Genomic DNA, 19,420 nt, shown 5'->3' on the forward strand with positions numbered 1-19,420 from the left:
AGGATTCTCACTTCCCAATTCCAAAACGTATTGCAAGGTTAGAGTAATCAACACAATGTGATACTGGCATAAGGACATAGAGATCAATGGAACATAAAATCTAGAAATAAACCCTTTTGTCTGTGACCAGTTGACTCTTGACAAGGGTGCAAAACTAAGTCCATTAAATGGGGAAAGAGTAGCTTCTGCAGTGAATAGTGCTAAGACAACTAGATTTCCCTATGCAAAAGAATAAAACTGGACCTCTGCCTCATATAATATACAAAAAAAAAATAACTCAAAAGGGATCAAGAGCCTAAATATAAGAGCTAAAACCTTAGAGCTCTTAAAGAAAATATAGGAGTAAATCTTCATGACTATTGAATTCTTACATATGATACCGACAGCATGAACACTATAATAAAATTAATTGAACTTCATTAAAATTAAAAATATTGTGCATCAAAGGTACACAGGCAACCTAAACAGAAAATATTTGCACATCTTTTACCTCATAAGGTCTTAATACCCAGAATATATATAGAACTCAAGAAGACAACCCAGTTTTAAAAAGGGCAGCAGACTTGAATGGACATTTCTCCAAAGATGTACAAATAATCTGTAACTACATTAAAAGATGCTCAACATCATTAGTCACTAAGAGAATGAATGCAAATGAAAACCACAATGAGATCACACATACTAGACTAGCTATGATAAAAAATTTTTAACACAAAATTATAAGTGTTGAGAAGGATATAGAGAGATAAGAATCCTCATAGATTGCTAGTAGGGATGTAAAATGAAGCATCCCACTGTGAAAACACTTTGGAGTTTCCTCAAAAAGCTAAATACAGAATTACCATGACTTCAGTTCCTGGATATATACCCAAAAGAAATGAAAGAAGGGATTTGAATAGATATTTGTATCTCAGTGCTTACTATTTATGATAGCCAAAACATGGAAGTAACCCAGTATCTATAAACAAATTAATGGATAAACAAAATGTGGTATATACATAAAAGGGAATATTATTTAGCCATGAAAAGAAATGAAGTTATGATACATGTTGCAATATCAGTGAACCTTGAAAACATGCTGGATGAAAGAACCAGATACAGAATATGAATATTCTACGATCTGATTCATATGAGATATTTAGGGTTGGCAAATTCATAGAGACAAAAAGCAGAATAGAGGTTAGTAGGGACTGAGAAGAATAGGAAATTGGGAAATTATTCCTCAGTGACTACAAAGTTTCCCTTTGTGATAATGGTTGAACAATTTTGTGAATGTAATTAATGCTATTGAGTTGTATAGTAAAAAATGGTTAAAATGGAAAATTTTATGTTCTATATATTTTTTTACCACAATAAAAAATATTTTTAAAAAGGAATCATAGTATTCATTTTTACCTGGTTAACAGAAACAAAAACTTAAATATTTTTATGATTTGGTTTGGTAACATTTTAAACTGTAGTTCACCCTTGAACATTTGAAAATGCAGTTGAAAATATGTGTTTAACTTTTGACTCCTCCAGACTACTAATAACCTGTTGACTAGAAGCCTTGATGATAACATGAACAATCTATTAACACGTATTTTGTATATGTATTCTATCTTGTATTCATACTGTAAAGTAAGCAAGAGAAAATCATAAGGAAAAGAAAATACATTTACATTATGCTACACAAAGTAAGTTAGTCAGAGAAAGATATCATATGATTTCACTCATATGTGGAATTTGAGAAACTTAACAGATGAACATAAGGGAAGGAAAAATAAGATAAAAACAGAGAGGGAGGCAAACCATAAGTGGCTCTTAAATACAGAGAATAAAATGAGGGTTGATCGGGGTGGAGGGGTGGGTTAAATGGGTGACAGGCATTAAGGAGGGCACTCTTCAGATGAGCACTGCATGTCATATGTAAGAGATGAATCACTGGTTCTACTCAAGAAGCCAAGACGACACTGTATGTTAACTAACTTGAGAATTAAAAAAATACTTTAAAAAATACATGCCTATATGTATAGTTATTGGAAAAAAATCCATTTGGAAGTGGCCCTACACAGCTCATATCCATGTATATGATCAACTATATACAGGATCAACTGTATACTGAAAATCAAACCAGTGTTACAGAATTATAAGTAATCCACAGTGTACTTTAACTTATTCAATAGAAAATAATTGATTCTGCAGGATTTATACATTTGACTCTGGTATCCTAAAAAAATATAGGAGATAAAGATGACATTTGAAACCCATTGTGTATTAGCTTTTCAAGTATATTAACAGAGTAACTCTATACCTACTTTGACTATAAAAATATCACTCCACCTCTGCTAAGGCCTATTTATATCAATCAACTTGACACTACAAACGTCTTATGTAATAGGATAATACAGAGCAGTAAAATACCGTGCTTCAACCTTTTGTCTGTCCAATCACACATGAAATATAGCACACATATCTTTTTTTTTAAAGCATCTAACTACATGTAAGCTGTAGGATGGGTAAGATGTAAGATGGGTAAAGCTGGAAGGTGTCTTATTGTCCTCATTCTTCAACTTCAGAAACTCAGTAAGAAAGGTGAAGTAACTTGCTCAGGATCACATAGTTGTTAACTAGCAGAACTGGGACTCAAGCTGTCCCCAAATGAAAGAGAAAGAACTAGGTTCAAATCTTAATATAAATTACTTTACCTCCATAAACCTTAATTTCCTTATTTGTAAAGTGTTGATGAATTCAGTGCTTACTGCAGTGAAGTAGGAACCAGTAAGTCAGCATGAACTCTGAGCATTGAACTCTGAGCATGCAGTGTGTCCATCTCGCTTACCGATTTATCTGAGGGCTTAACCCAATGCTTGGCATATGACAGATGATTTTTTTTCCTTTTTAAATACTGCTCTGAGTAATAGTAATTCATGATGGCCGCACTTTTGGTCTCATGGAGGAAAGCTTTATTAATTACAAGGGAAAGGGAATAAAAGGAATTAAACAATTATAGTAAACCTAAGAGGGAGAGAAGAACAAAGAAGGCTTTGTCTAATACATCAAATCAGGTACTCACAGCATCCAGCCTTCTGGCTGCAGAAGCCCCGTGGTGAACAGCCAGGTTGGAGTCCCCACTGAGGGTGCTTGGCAGACTGGCCTCCCCTCAGGTGAGACTTCCAACCAACTATTCCTCCAGGGCATTATATATATACTACCTATGTATGATTTGTGATTAGTCATTAAGTTTGCCTAACTGCAGTCCTGAGGGAACTAGATTTTTTTTTTTTTTAATTTCTCTCTGTTTCTCTTACGTATCTCACAGTCTTAGGAGCCTGGGCATGTGCACATTTCTCTTCCCTCCCTGATGCATCCCACGGGGCCAGCCTGGTCTGGCTCAAGGAGGTGATGACAAGTTAATCCCTCTTGATATCAGGAACAGAAGGGCCAGTTCTGATCCCAAGGCCAGATACAGAGTACAAACCAACCAAGTGCCCCCTGATTGTCTATGTGCAGCTCTGGGCAGAAATACATGACAAGTCACACAAACAACTTCTGTGCAGAACACATACTAATTTCAAAGCTCTCTGAAGTAACCTCTAAAGGATATTTTTTCTTAAGAACTACAAAATGTATCTCAAATACATTCCTAATAATATTCCATTCCAGCTAAAAATATATTTGGGAGTCTTGATTTGAGCCATTCTCAAAAAAATAGGCTAATTATTCATTCTATTTTCTGATGTGTTTCCTTATATACAGGCACTCACTCATCCATCCATTCAACAAACATATTTAGTGCCCAGTATAAGCACTGTGAAAGTTGCTGAAAATTGAAAAAGATGTATGAGATAATTGTTCACAGTCTTTATGTCTCTGAAAGAATCTTCAAAATAATGGAACCTACTTTATGGTCTTTGATGTTGAATGTAAATTTGAAACTTATTTGGGGGGAGGCAGGAAGTGATAGCCTTTATCTTCTAGGACATGGGAGAAATCCTTCTGGGGTAAAACTGTTTTTATAAAGTAGAGTTTACAAAGTGGCAGAAGTACCTGTTTGAGATTCAGAAATCCTGGTTCTTCTTTATACACTTGCTCAACCTGATTGTGACTTGCAGATTTTCTTCACAGTCCTTTCTCACTCTTTATTTTAAACAGTTTGACATTTCTCCAAGGGGACTTTTCCATGTGTAGGGAAAAAAAAAAAGAAAAGAAGTCAGATTCAACTCTTGTGATTATTACCCTTTTTCTCTTTTTGGTAGCTTTAAGGGTTACTCTGTGATTTTCAATTAGAATTGATAGTGATGTTGAAATATTTTCCCCTTGAGAACTCTGCTGGACATAATCTTAAGCTTTAGGACCTAGGACAGCTGAGCAGCCTCTGTCTGGTATATTAGTGGCTGCTGTGGAGGAGGAAAAAAGACTGATGCAGCCTCTCAAACTGATAAATGCTGTACCCCGAAGTGATGCACAGTATTTTGTTTGAGCAATCGTTTTCATTGGTAATGTTTCACGGCCATGCCTAACTTCTAAGGGGCAGGGAAGTGCACAATAAACCACGTACTCAGAAGGAGACCAGATTATTTGTGAAGAGCCCTAAATGCACCACAGTTGTGCAAATTTTAGTCCAATACATTTGAAAACTGGGATAAAATGGAAAATGTCACGTAAAAGTTCCAAAACCAACTCAAGAAAAACTTAGAAAACATGAACAGACCAGCAACTAATAAATTGATCCAACTAATAAAGAATTGGTATTTAAAAATTTACCCCTACACCTAGAAAGACAGTGGACCCAAATCATTTTACAGGCTATATTTACCAAACCATCAAGATTTTAATTTTATGCACATTGTTTCAGACAGTAAATAGGGCACAAAATTGTCAATGTTGAGAACCCTTAAGGGTCTAAGATTTACCCTATTTGCAAGCTAACAGGTTAGTCTTCCAGTTTCATGGATGCCTGCAAAAAGCGTAAGATTTCTGGGTCAGAAACAAAGGATGGTCTATTACTCAGAGAAGTAGCCAAAACAGCAGAATTTGTGGTGGGCACCTGAGCCCTCTTTCTCACAGAGCATATAGGTAGGCCCAGGCAATAACTACACACAAAGTGGAGTGTGTTACATAGAGCTCCGAGCTTATAAAATTCAATTCTTTTATAACAGCATTAAATATGCTATATTCTAAGGCTACAAATCACACCTTCCCAGAGGGAGACATACTATCTGCCAAAACTGTTTGCTATAGGAATATCTTTCAAAAAATAGTACAGAACAAAGGCAGTTATTACTTATGTTTGCAAGATATGCAGATACACAGAGACCCATGTAAAATTGTCACCTATTTGCCAACACATTTTATGGAGCCAATAAAATCATGATAAACCAGGCAAACATAACATAAAACATAAAATTATACACCAATCATCCTTACAAACATACGCATGAAAACTCCATATAAAATACATAAAGCTGAATTCATCAGTGTACAGAAACAAATATCATGAATATAAGGAATTTATCTAGGTATGAAAGGAAGGATGAAACATTAGAAAATCTATCACTTTATCACTTTAGATTTTTTAAAATTATTCAACATTTAAAAAAATCTGTGTGAATTCATCACATTAACAGATTAAAGAAGAAAACCATATGAATATCTTGAAAGATACAGGAAAGCTATTTTGACTTGACTAAACGAGTATGTTTAATATTGGCACAAGAATCCAAATTTTCTGATTTCTTGATAAGAATGACTTTCCCTGCACTGTGCTTTTTTTTCCCACTATAATATCGGGGTGGGGGGGAAGAGTTGAAGTTTATGTCTTTATTGTGTTTTTTTACTTTAAAAATAGCATAGTTAGAAGGTAGTAATATTATTAGATACTCTTTAAACCATGTCTAATACCAAACTAATCATTATTGGTTTATCACCAGTGGTAGGTTGTGGTTAAGTTCATGTAAAAGTGAATTCCTGGTGCAGAAGCCTCTCAGGCTATTAATCCCAATCCAAACTTTCTTGGAATAAAGTAGTTGTCTATATTACAACATTTACATTGAGTATTGTCAAAATGGTTTTAGGTGTATTATCTTCTAGGCTATGCATGTTAAATGAGGGCAAAAATTGGTTTGGGGGGCACCAAAAAATCCTAGATAATGCATTTGTTTGTGGCCCTCAAAATCTCAACTCCACCTGACAAAATGTATTCATTCCTATTTAATTTCTCTCATTAGGGAGAAATCAGATTTAAGTTAATTTAATTTATTGATTAGAATACTTAAATTTAAATTTAACTTATTTTTCCCCTTATGGAGGTGATAATTTAAAAACGAAGCTTGAGAAACATTTTTAAAAAGATTCATTGTTTTTTAAAACAGGAATTATGTCTTAAAATATCTTTAAACCCTCAGCCACTAACAGATAGTAAATACACACTCTATAAATATTGACTAGATCTCAGAGTTTCAGTATCTGATATTCTGACATTCTATTTAAAGTTAGCCACTGCCTTAAGAAAATCAACTCATACTTGAAGGAAATAGAAACCTTTTTGTTCGAACCATCAGTGATTGAATCAGAAAAGATAGATGTAATATGAAGAACAAGCTCTAGCAACAAAAGGTAGCTTCTTTCTCCTAAGAAGAGTAGTAGCCAGAGTAATAATAATAATAACAACCTAACAAGAAGAAAAAAATCTAACAGTCATTGAACCAGGCCTTCATAGTGGACCAGGCCTATGCTTTATGTATGTTAATTCACCTAATCCTCAAAATAGCCCAATGAATTAGGCCCTCTCATTATGATCATTTTACAGTGGAATCAGTAATCACTGGTTAGTATAATGGCAACTTTTCTAATGTCATAATGTACCTAATACTTACCAAGTAACAATATCTATAATGTGATCTTCTTTTCGTCAGATTTTGATTGAGAAAATCGCAATCATCTCATCTAATTTATAGCTTTGGAAATTCCAAAATTGTTATAAAGACCTACTCACTAACTCTCCACTTAAAAAATTTTAAGAAATTAATATTAAACAAGAAATGATCATTATCCACCATACCTAAAGAACTTACTGCCCTGAGCCATCTTGGGTCACCATCACCTTCTGGTATTCAAAGCTGGAAATTAGCACAAATGAGGCTACCTGAAGAATGAAAGGGGAACTATTAGTAGTTATATCCTGACAACAAGGGTAAACAGAGACTGTCCTGGAGAATAGCATAGATGATCTCTCTACTCATCTTTCGTGCCATGTCTACTCTTAGCTCTGCTTTTTTCTGTAGCTATTCCATTAATACCATTATTCCTTTGACCCAAACAAGTGAAACTTGAATCTGAAACATCTAAGGTTTATAAATAATCCTTTAGGTCAGAAAAATCACTTATTTTTTACATATAATAATAATTTCCATTAACAGTGTTACCTGTTCTCCAGCCTCTATTTGTGAAGAAGTTTTTGAAAACGTATATAAACTACTTTAGGAATATTTGGGTTATGTGTTAGGATAATTTTTGAATGTGAGAAAAACTCTTCCCACTTCCCCTCTATCCTATACCAACATGTTATGATGGTATGTAATGTTAACTGAGGAAAACTGGAAGTCTGGTAACACAGAAAGATTGATTTCATTAGTTTGTTTTCTATGTGTTACAATATGTTGAAAATTGCATATGCCCAGTTAAATGGATTTACAGTGTGTGTATATGTGTGTGTGTGTGTGTGTGTGTATGTATGTATATATATATATATATATATATATATATATATATATATATATATATAGTTTCAGATAAACTACTAGCACAAAGTAGACCAGAGCCTTAATTAAAAAGAATTCTATTAAAGGGTACCTAGGTGGCTCAATCGATTGGATGTCCAACTTCGGCTCAGGTCATGATCTCGCAGTTCGTGGGTTCGAGCACTGTGTCAAGTTCTGTGCTGACCGCTTAGAGCCTGGAGCCTGCTTTGGATTCTGTCTCTCTCTCTCTGCTCCTCCCCTGCTCATATGCTCACTCTCTCTCTCTGTCTTTCTCTCTCTCTCAAAAATAAATAAATATTTAAAAATTCTATTAAGAAATCAGATTAGAGTTAATACTAATAAGGCAAACAAAAAAAGTAGAGGGGATGACACATCATCCTAGTGTAAACATTTTTTCGGCTATAAAAATTAATTATAATATAAAATATTATAGGAAGTTAGCCAAAAAACATAAATTATTAAAAATATATTTGAACTATGGCCCTCTAATTTATTCTAAAATATCATTTCACCTTTACCTCATCCTTTAAAATTTTGTTTATAATCCACATAATACAAGTAAATATAATTTATAAATCAACACTGAAAATATTAAGAGTGACTGGAAAAGACACAACTAAATAGAAGGCTATTCCATGTTCATTGGTTAGAAAACTTAATATTAAGAAGTTCATGCTACTCAAAGCAATATAAAGATTCAACACAATCCCTATCAAAATACCAAGGGCATTTTCACAGAAATAGAAAAAAAAATCCTAAAATTCTTATGGAACCATAAAAGAATCCCAAATAGTCAAAGCAATCTTGAGAAAGAAAATTCCTGATTTCAAATTTTATCGCAAAGCTATAGTAATCAAAACAGTGTGGTACTGGCATAAAAATAGACACCTATACCACCAGCTAACTTTCAGTAAGGGTGCCAGGGATACACAATGAGGAAACAATAGTCTCTTTAATAAATGTTGCTGGGAAAACTGGATTGCCACATGCAAAAGAATGAAATTGGACCCCTATCTTGTACCATACACAAAAATCTACTCAAAAAAAGTTAAATAGATCTGGAACCGTAAAAGTCTGCAAGAAAACATTGAGGCTAAGTTCCCTGACATGAGCTGTGGCAATGATTTTTGGTTATAACCACAAAACTCAGGGGAAAAAATGAAAAATAAACAAGTGGGACTACCTCAAACTAAAAAGTTTTTCCATAGCAAAAGAAACAACAAAATGAAAAGGCAACCACTATAGTGGGAGAAAATATTTGCAGATCATACATCTGAGAAGAGACACTGGAAATTCGCCAGTAGAGTAGGCTTTTACGTGCCTTTATATGGAATATGTCTTACAACTTAAATATGTACAATTTTTATTTTAAAACGTAAAATAAAACCTATAAACAGTAATCTAGAATTGTCCATCATCCAAGAAATTTGACTTTAAATAACTGTACTAATACCCAAGTGAGTGTAACCTTGCCATCAGAATAAGCAGCCTGATCTAGAGCCTAATTTTTAACATTTCTTCCATTGTTAAGAATGGTGAACCACAATCTGCTTCAAGCTTGAGACTAAGAAAACCTTTATCACCAGAGTTACTAGCAACTACCAAAATACTCAAGCTGTAAATAATTAGCATGCACATATTAAAAAGAAAAAGGACAACATTTCACAAGGAGATACAATAATTCTAAGATATATATTTCATTTAGTCATAAAAGAACTATCACTTTTTTAAGGTGGGTACTGGCAGTTTATTTCCTTGGTTTTTCATTCCGCCTCAAAATATTAATGTTGTACCCTGGGAGATTAGAAATTTTGGATTTCCTTATTTGAGGCCCTCCCTTGAGGTCTATTGCATGTATCTCTCTGTAGATATAGATCTAGTCCTGAAATCCTTCCACAGCTCCCCTGCCCTACCCTGTCCTTCTTTCAGATCTCTATAGGTACAGATCTACCCAAAGCTTCTGTAGACAGAGTGCAAGTGTCTATTACACTGCCTGAACATAGTAGGCTATAATGTCTGAAACATGCCTGGCCAGGGTGGCCTCAGAACAAATGGGACTTTAGCGTTGTCTAGGGAGCCATGTGGAAGAATGGCTCCCTTAATAAAGTAGGAGGAAGGCTGTGTCAGAGTGTTTGGAAGGTCTCTGTACCCTTGGGGATGGCACTTCTGTGTGTATTACACAGAGCTAGAAATGGGGCTGCAGCCACACTGGAGTCCACCACCAGCCACCCCAGAGGAATCTCAAGTCCAGGAGCCGGTACTGTCAATGGGTGGCCTGTGCCATACATATCTGTGAGCTTTCGGGGTCCCTGGCTTGGTTCCCTGGTGGAACTTTGCTGTATAGTGAGTTGTTGGTAGTTGCGTTTGAGGCTGAGGCCCCAGGGGCTTTGATCTACAAGGATATCCCACCCAACTGTACAAACACCAGGCTGCCACAAAATGATCCTGTCACCCTCTCATCACCTTGACCTGAGAATTAGGAACCAGGATCCACCTGTCTACAAGACATTCTCCTGGCGCTCGTAGGGTGTTGCAGTCTTAGTGATGTTCAACCTCAGGCACTGCCTGGCAACTGCCTTCAATGGACGGACAAAAAAGATCCACAAAATAAACACATGACAATGCAAATGACCATTTGGCCTGATCAGCTAAAATTGGGACTCAGCACTTGGACCATCTTGGGCAGTTTATGCTTTCCCAAAATGCTCTGCATTTCGGACCCCACCCCCAAAAGAAGGTCTAACGCACTCTGTGTCAAGTCCCCCTGCACACATGTTTCCTTATGCTGTAAGGTAGCTCTCAAACAATGCCAGCTGAAAACTGAAATCGAAGAGCCACCAACTGCCTGGGAAAGATCCCATCGTGTTTCCATTAGATGGTCCCTTTATTTATACAGATGATGTTTTCTTTAGCTAAAGCCAGTGGTTTTTCTGGAACCGAAACACATAAGCACTGACAAACACACAGTCACATACAAACACGCTCACACCTACCATTATTAAATGCTAATTGACTGTATTTAATTCCTGGTATAATTAGTCCCTTTACCAAACACTTTTGTTTAGATCCAGTTGTCTTCTTATAGTGCAAATAGTTCACTTTCAGAGCCCTGGGAGGCAAAAGGATATAGTAGGGGATTTTTGGTCTGTTTGTATTTTTTTGTATGTTTGATGGTTGGTTAGTTTTATAATTTGCTAGCACTTGGAGTTCACTAAAATAACTGACTGGTTGCATTTTTCATCCAGTCTTCCTTTCAACCACTGTTGTGACTTTAACCGTAATAAGGAGGTTATATTTTTAAAATACCTTTTAATGAGATGTAAAATGGTACTTCCTGTTTCCGTTGTTTTCATTTATATGATTTTCTTTATGCACTCCCATGTTATCGGAATTGTCTTTTCCTTCTCCCATGTTCTTAAGCAGTGCTTTCATCTTAGAGCTCACGTCTCTCTTGACATACCCTGCAAAGAGCAGTCAAGAGCATGAAAACCCAGCTAGAGCCAATCAATACACAAAGTAATGGAATCTAACAAAGAACAACTATTTTCTATAAGTGAAAAGTAGGGAGGCCTCACTCACTCTCAGACTGGGAATAGAATCACGTCCACTGCACAAGTACCTGGTAGCATCTCGATTTAGCCCAGACGTTCCACATTCACGTCTCCCATGTATTTTCTTCAAGGTGGTTGCTACATTATCACTTACTTCTGAGTTTTCCTTTTTATATACCAGTTTCCTTAAGTAGGCCCACGCTTCAAAATTTATAAAAATTAAAGCTAAATTTCTTCAAAGGCCTACTGTTTTGTCTGCGCAGTTTATTCACTGCTGAAATGAGACATTTTTCTCATCGAATTTTGCTCAAATAACAATGAACTTCTTACAGTAAAAGATAAAAGGTTAAGTTAGTGACCAGAAGTTACAGAGAGCACTTGTGAAAATAAAACCTGAACAAGTTTAAACTTAGAAAATGCTCTCATGTGAAAAAAAATTAAAAATCTGTGAGGATCAAAGGTAATCAAGTTATTAGATGGTGTAGATGAGAAATTGGGAGACCCGAAGTGATCAAATAACTTGCCCAAGAAAGTGACAGAACAAGGCTTGTCTCCTGATTCCATATCCCATACTCTGCTAATTTTACTGTTCCTGCCCTAAAAACCCTTAACTAGAAGAGACTTCTCCTAGTTCTTATCATTGGCGGGGGCTGGGCGGCGGGGGGGAATGTCAGGAATACAACCTACCACTCAATGGAATCAAGATACCCTCTGTTCATGGTAGCTTCCTTTCTGAGCATTTGTCTGAATTCAGTGAGCGTTAAGATGTGTTCATACATCTTCTAGGTTTCCACAGACGTGCAGCCCCAGTTACAAGGAGGCAGTTCCCACATGGTGCACATAGAATGGATTATCTGCACTTTGAGGATGACAGCCGCGGATGGTGGTTTGACATGGATATGGTGATCATCTATATTTATTCAGTGAACTGGGTCATTGGATTCATTGTTTTTTGCTTTCTTTGCTATTTTTTCTTTCCATTTTAGGAATTTTCATACTTTACTACAGTTGAACAATCACAAATGATGTAGATAACAATTAAACATTTTTAAAATGAGATTTTATAATGTTGCATTGTATAAATTGTTGGTGTTTATAGAAAGTCTGAGAACAGTGGACTTATTTATTAATGTTTTTCATGTAACAAACTAAGGTTTATTCAGGAACTTGTCTGTCTAGCACTTAGCAGTGATGCACTATTGATTTCCTAGTTCCTCTTGGTTTAGGATTTATGGGCTCTAATTTTACAATACCAGTTTTATACTTAATTGTAAAGACTGAGGTTTCCCCTCCTTGTAAAAATACAAAACAAAATTATAATCTGGGTAGATAGTATCTTTATTGACAAAATATTTAGCCAATCACCACTTATTCTTAGGCAAATTATGTGCATTAAAGATAAGTTATATTTCCTGGGAACTAATCTAGCAGGGTATACTCAGTTTTGGTGTCCAATGATCTCTGCTTATTTCCGTTCTGTTATCAGGAAAGCTGGCTGTTTTTTTACATAGACCTAATAACAGCTAGCATTAGTACAACATGTTTTATTATTACAAGAACAGAATAGTAAATGCAAAAAATCTGAGACTGATCCCCACCAATAGAAAGAGCAATGTATTAACTCTCCGAATTGCAGGATTACTCATTGGAGGATATAAAAAATTTACCAATTTTCAGTAGTCTAAAAGAGCAGTGCATGTCCAAAATGTATCTAATTTAGTAATTTAACGCAGAGATTGTCAAATATACTGTAAATGTGCAATAAAGAGTGGCTTTTAAATTTTTTTTCATTGTTTAAGGTGATTTAATATCTGGAATAAGGAACTGTTGTTAATAGGCTTATGACATATACGAAGAAAACCTGGCATTTCTTTTTATTGTTATGGTATTGTACCATAAGCCTTGGAATTAGTTTTTCCCTTAATTAAAAAAAAAAAAAAGGAAATCTGAACTATCCCAGTATAGAAAACAATTAGGGCAAGCATCTCAGTTTCAAAAATGAGAAAACTAAAGCACAAGGAAATAAGCTTCCTTATTTCAGTCACTCACGTGGTCTTTGTGTAGCCTATGAGAACACAGGAACCACTCAGCCAGCATTCCTACGCTATGTCACCACATTTCTGATCATGCAATACGCATATTTTACACAAGGTAAGTGAACCTGTCATGGCACTTAAAAAATAATATAACCATCCAAACTGTGGCTGACAAGGCTTCGAGAGTTCAATCTAGGGAAAGTCCAAATTCGGCCTAATTACTACTGACTGTATTTGAGTAAAAACAGCTATCTGATGGTATGTGGTGTTCTGGGAAATGGGATAGAATGATACAGTGAAAGAAAACAACAATGTACATAAGACATTATCAAATTTAGAAAGCAGTAAACTACATACAGTTTAGAACCATCAATGTTTTGCTCATGTATTAAAATATGTAAGTAAGTTATGCTGTAGCCTAGTGACATATAACTAGTATCTTGGTAAAAGATGTTGACAAAGCTCAGTGTTACCTTACAGAAATAAAAATCGGTATTTATAATCACTAATGTATTGCTCAAAGTGAAGGCAAATTAACAAAACACCTATGAGGGGGGGGTATTTTAGTAAGTTTAAAATAAATTCCAGCCATTTCCCAAGCAACTCCTGGCTTACCATCCCTAGCAAATAAGCCTTCATTTCTCCTAAACTTAAAAGTTGATTCTAATTATATGTGAAGCAAAGTAGGTAGTGTAAAAGATACAGATTTATCAGAGGAACAGATTTGATTCCCAATATGTATTTATTCATTCAGTGATAATAAGTCTATAGATCTGTATCTACAAACCAAATACAAATAAAAATAACACCCTTAAAAATAATAAATACCCTTAAAGAAAAAAGAAACCATAGTCTAGAGGAACACACTAAATGGACTGATTATATATGACTGTTATTAACTTGATCTGAGAATTACATCATTTGCCATATTAAAATTAAAAGTAAATTTAGAAAATTATAAATTGCTAATTTTACTTCAAGATATTTAAATTGTATGCAAATGGAGCTAAAAGCTGCCAAGTATTAAGTGCAGTGCTCCCTACAGCTACAGTTTATTCGAAGCCAGATAAAAGCTGAGATGAAAAGAAACCATTTTCTTCCAGTACCTATCACACAGTAGCCACCAATAGATTATTAATAAATTTGTAAATAAATACATGTATGAGCTTTAGAGTGACAACAAATTTTATGTTCTTCTTGTTTGGGGTCTTTCACAGTATCAATCACACAGAAACTCATTTTCCAATAAAGAACAAAGGGAAAGAAGAAAAATCCTAAAACTAATCAAGTACAACATTTGCCCTAATTATTATTTAATAGGTTTAATTTTCTGAGTTATGTCTCTCAACAATTTCTATTTCTACTGAGCTCAGTTACTGTGAAGGTTAATTTTCAATACTCTCACATGCGTTTAAAAAAATGGCCAAATCTAAGTTACATTTTTTAATTCTTTCAGCAGGTAATTTATTGCTTGATTAAAAAAGAAAAATTCACATGCCAAGATCAGTTCATTTTATACTCATTAGAAGAGAGGGGAATCTAAATTAGACAAAATGTAAAAGGAACAGAATTTGTTATACAAAGACCCTATCACTTTGAATCACCAAATTCAAGAATAGGAAAAAAAAAAAAAAAACTATTTCTCAGTCTGCTATACTACTAATACCTACTCTAGTATTAAAAGCTAAATATAGCAACAAAGCCAGTATCACTTTCCTTTCTGCCTTAGAATCTTGCTTCCAAGATACCTGGAATGGCATGACCAAAAAAAAAGCCAATTAATGAAATTATCACTTGAATGTCCTCTGTATGTTTAAATGAAAACAGAGGTTTTTTAAAACTTAATTTTTATCTGGATCATTTCTTAAGGAAGGCCTTAGAAAAGAGAATACTTTGATGACATGCAATGACAATTAGTCTTTGACTCTTCATAGAATTCTGCAGTTGAAGGCAGAGGGCATTGTCATACAGCACAGTATTCCTAAGATTCTGAATATTTTATGCTCAACTTTCACTTTCTTGAAAAGTTTCTGATTTTCAGTAATTCTCAGTGTATGCACTCAGTAAGTTCTATCAGTGTATGCTTTTCTCCAGGATGCATTTATTTTCCTTTTTTTGTTGAAGACAACACCTATAGTAAGAATTGCTTTTATACATTTCAGTTTTTACATAGATCTTATGATGAACATCATTAAGAGGTACCTTTAGGCCATGGTATTAACATCCTATGAGAACAATATGTATCTATTTCAGTGTGCATTTATCTTACAGGGTCAGAAAAACAAATTCTTTCACATTCCCACTTTTGTTTAGGATCTCTCATATCATGCAATAGATATACTTTGAGAATTGTTGGTCTTATTTCAACACTTCTAAAATTAGTTTTTGGACCATTGTCACCAAGTTTATGGTTACTTCTCCTTGTATACATAACTGTAAATAAATTAAGTGCTATTAAGACAGAGTCCTCTTAGTTTTTTTCTTCCTCTTTCACATTTTTATAAGTCTAAACCTCATCCAAAGAATAGTAAGTACACAGACTGCTCAATAAAATGCATTTTTGTTATTGACAGCATAGGAAAAGATGATACTGCTCTTGAAAGAACCTGGCAAATATTTTAATTGCTTTACCTGCATCACCTTGTCTACCAACAAAACCATAAAGAGGAAAAGGCAAGTGAGAAAAGATAACATACATTTATGAAACCACTCTTAGATACTTGGCTGGTCACATTACCCTGTCTCCTCAATACTCTTCGAAAAGGATGATGTTAACCTTATAGATGAGGATGAGAAGTAATGTGACCAAAGTCACACAAACTTAGAAGTGATTAATACTGCAAAAGGAGCAGTGGGAATAAGAGATTATCTAAATCAAGAATGCAGGAATGAACTACTTGCTCCTTGTCTGTAACAATTTTCATTGCTTATACTAACAAAAAACTTGGTATCTGCAGGACACTATTCAATACGCAGTACTATATTTGATAAGAGCTTTCATCCTGTGTGCCAACTTAGATTGATTTATGGTGCTTACCTTTACTTAGAAGGATTCTGAGGTTACATCTTGGCACCGTGAGGAAAAGAGTGCTCTGATCCACTGGCATTGTCCCTCGAATAGGGGGGAGGAAAGTGATGGGGAAGAATCGATCCAAGTCAGGTATTTGGATAAGGAGGTGGTAGAAAGGCATTTAGGTTTTAGAAGCAGGCCTTACCATTTGTTGAGGGAAAAAGAAAAATGAAACTAAGTAACTATAATTAATAACATTATGATACATACTGTTATATGAAATATAATAGTAAACTACAGTCCTTTACTTTTCATTTTGCCTTAAAACAGAATAGGTACCTAGCTGTGAATTACATAGATTTTTAAAACATAATGGTGTAGTCACAATGTAATTTAATTTTCTCATACAGAGAAATTTTAACCCATCATTAAAAAAAAAATAGTATATAGAGGTGCCTGGGTGGCTCAGTTAAGCATCCATCTGAGGCTCAGGTCACGATCTCACAGTTCGTGAGTTCGAGCCCTACATCAGGCTCTGTGCTGACAGCTCAGATCATGGAGCCCGCTACAGATTCTGTGTCAAACCTCTCTCTCCCCCTCCCCCACTTGCATTCTCTCTCTGTCTCTCTCTCTCTCTCTCAAAAATAAATGCTGAAATATCAAAATATATATTTTTTAAAGTATACAGTCCTGATTCACAAGTTCCGAAGAACTAAATAGATGTTGCTGGTAATGTCTATTCTGAGCCCAATATCTAAAGGTAAGAAGTAGAGTGTAACAATCAACCTAGGCCAAAAGTCAACCTCAACATTACTTCTTAAACCTTCATATACCTACATTAAATCTTGATAAAGCGCGTATTTTTCAGGTGTAGATTAGGCTTGAGTTTCTGCATTGCTGATAAGCTGCCAGGAAGTACAGATCCGCCATGAGCCACACTTAGAAAAACAAGGAACTTAAAAAAATGCAAATGAAAAGAAGGTAATGAATCTTGCGTTTCTGTCATCTAAAAAGTGTTCCCAAAAGATAAATTTCTCATTGTTTTGGCATTTGAGAATTATACTATACCAGTTATCTGATAATATGGGAATTATAAGGAATTGTGCTATAAATAATTTTATATAAGTACTGAATAAGCTTCTGAAATTACTTGGTGGGTTTTTAAGACGAGGCAGCAATATGTCAGTAGTTTATTTAAAATCCACAAATCAAACTTTTCTCCTTTTTTTAGAAAAAAATCTTTCCCCTCTTTTCCCTATTTTCTCCCATTACCCCCTCTTTGACCTTCATATCTTTATCTAGAATCCACTGGAATAGAACAAATGTGAGATTATCCTTATAACTAATAATAGCATATCTGGAGATATAAAATATACTGTTACATTTCTTCTTACCTCAAATTCTTACTATTCATTATAATTGCAAGAATCAAGAGAACTCATTATCATCCTGGGTTCCACGACTAAAATTTACTTAACCTTTCTTTCCTCATTTTCATCACCTGTAAAACTATGCTGAATAAAACAGACCTTCACAGGATTCCTCTGGGATAAAATTCAGTTCACGAGAAAATTAGGAAACAGATCTAAAAGTTCTTTGAGAAACAGTTTATGTAAGACCAATTATTTAGAAATAGGCAAGTTATTTAACCAATCTAATTTTGTTTCTTCATTTATAAAAAAGAAAAAGAAAAAACATATTATGGATTAAGAGATAATGCTAGTGAAAGCAAGTGCTCAGTAAATGTGTCTTTCCCTTATTTAAAAACTTAACTTTGAAAAAGGCCACAGGCAAGTTTTTCTTTCTTACAGGATATTAGTAAGGTACAAATGCCTTATTGCTGTTCATGCACAATCTTTTTTTCAAAGATATTTTTTTTAATTTTTAAGTGATCTCTACACCCAATGTGGAGCTCGAACTCACAACCCCAAGATCAAGAGTTGCGTGCTCTACTGACTGAGCCAGTCAGGTGCCCCACAACTATAGTCCTTAATTGCCACGAACTAAAGCTAACATTCCGTTAAGCTGACAGCCACAGAACATAGTATAGAAAAAAATGAGTCATTAAGTGGGCCCTTAGGCAAAACTGAATTCTAAATCAAGTTTCCTAGCCACCGGAATGTAGGGCTGTTTCTCCTCCTTCATGGGCCCTACTTTGTTTGAACCAAAGACTTAGTAGCATCATGGCACATGGCCACACCAAGAAAAGTATTTTACTGAGAACCTAAAGCAATTAGGCTAAATATTTATCATTTTGGCATTTGTTTCTTAACACTGAAAATGATACCAGTGATATCTACCTATAAAATTTGAATCACTGTGCCCCTTCTTGTAGCATTTTGTAAAAGTACTTTATTACCATAAACTCAATCCTCAAATAGTGCTCTTGTTCATTTTTTGCACCTTTTAGATACAGCAAGCCATTCCATACCAATTCAGAGGAAAGGGGGTCTCATTTTACTTACAGTTTTGTGTAACAGTACTATAAACTTAATAATCCAGCTAGTAAATCGTAACATTTACTCAGAGCACATCACTGAGCTGTATCTCTGGTCATAAACCTGAGAATACCATGCCAAAGTATCCTTAATATCAAACAACCCTTACTACATTTATTTCAAAAATATTTTGGGGCGCCTAGGTGGCTCAGTCGGTTGAGCGTCCAACTTCAGCTCAGGTCACGATCTCACAGACCGTGAGGTCGAGCCCCGCGTTGGGCTCTGGGCTGATGGCTCAGAGCCTGGAGCCTGTTTCCGATTCTGTGTCTCCCTCTCTCTCTGCCCCTCCCCCGTTCATGCTCTGTCTCTCTCTGTCTCAAAAATAAATAAATGTTAAAAAAAATATTTTCATTATTTAAAAATTTTTTTAATGTTTATTTTTGGGAGAGAGACAGAGACAGAGTGTGAGCAGGGGAGCAGAGAGAGGGAGACACAGAATCTGAAGCAGGCTCCAGGCTCTGAGCTGTCAGCACAGAGCCTGACGCGGGTCTTGAACCCATGGACCGCGAGATCATGACCTGAGCTGAAGTCGGACGCCCAACCAACCAACCAAGCCACCCAAGCGCTCCTTTAATTATTTTAT

The 19,420-nt window shown here is 35.2% G+C and overlaps 1 protein-coding gene and 1 long non-coding RNA gene across 6 annotated transcripts in view; one reads left to right on the plus strand and one right to left on the minus strand.

The window, feature by feature from the left end:
• Window positions 1–13,078, plus strand: part of RNF180 (ring finger protein 180) — a 267,612-nt gene extending 254,534 nt beyond the window's left edge. For all 5 annotated transcript variants that reach the window (XM_045061285.1, XM_023256994.2, XM_023257000.2 and 2 more), the window contains one exon: window positions 12,080–13,078. In XM_045061285.1, the coding sequence (XP_044917220.1) occupies window positions 12,080–12,279 (200 nt within the window). In that variant the 3' untranslated portion in view covers window positions 12,280–13,078. The remainder of the gene's footprint in view (window positions 1–12,079) is intronic.
• Window positions 3,219–18,081, minus strand: LOC123386518. Its single transcript, XR_006600493.1, has 5 exons — window positions 17,177–18,081; window positions 16,367–16,539; window positions 11,049–11,203; window positions 7,043–7,126; window positions 3,219–4,155 (listed from the first exon to the last, which is right to left on the minus strand). It is a non-coding gene; the product is annotated as an uncharacterized LOC123386518 (long non-coding RNA).
• Between the last annotated feature and the right edge of the window lie 1,339 nt (window positions 18,082–19,420).

The sequence above is a fragment of the Felis catus genome, chromosome A1 (assembly GCF_018350175.1).
Source record: "Felis catus isolate Fca126 chromosome A1, F.catus_Fca126_mat1.0, whole genome shotgun sequence".
In the NCBI taxonomy this organism is placed as follows: domain Eukaryota; kingdom Metazoa; phylum Chordata; class Mammalia; order Carnivora; family Felidae; genus Felis; species Felis catus.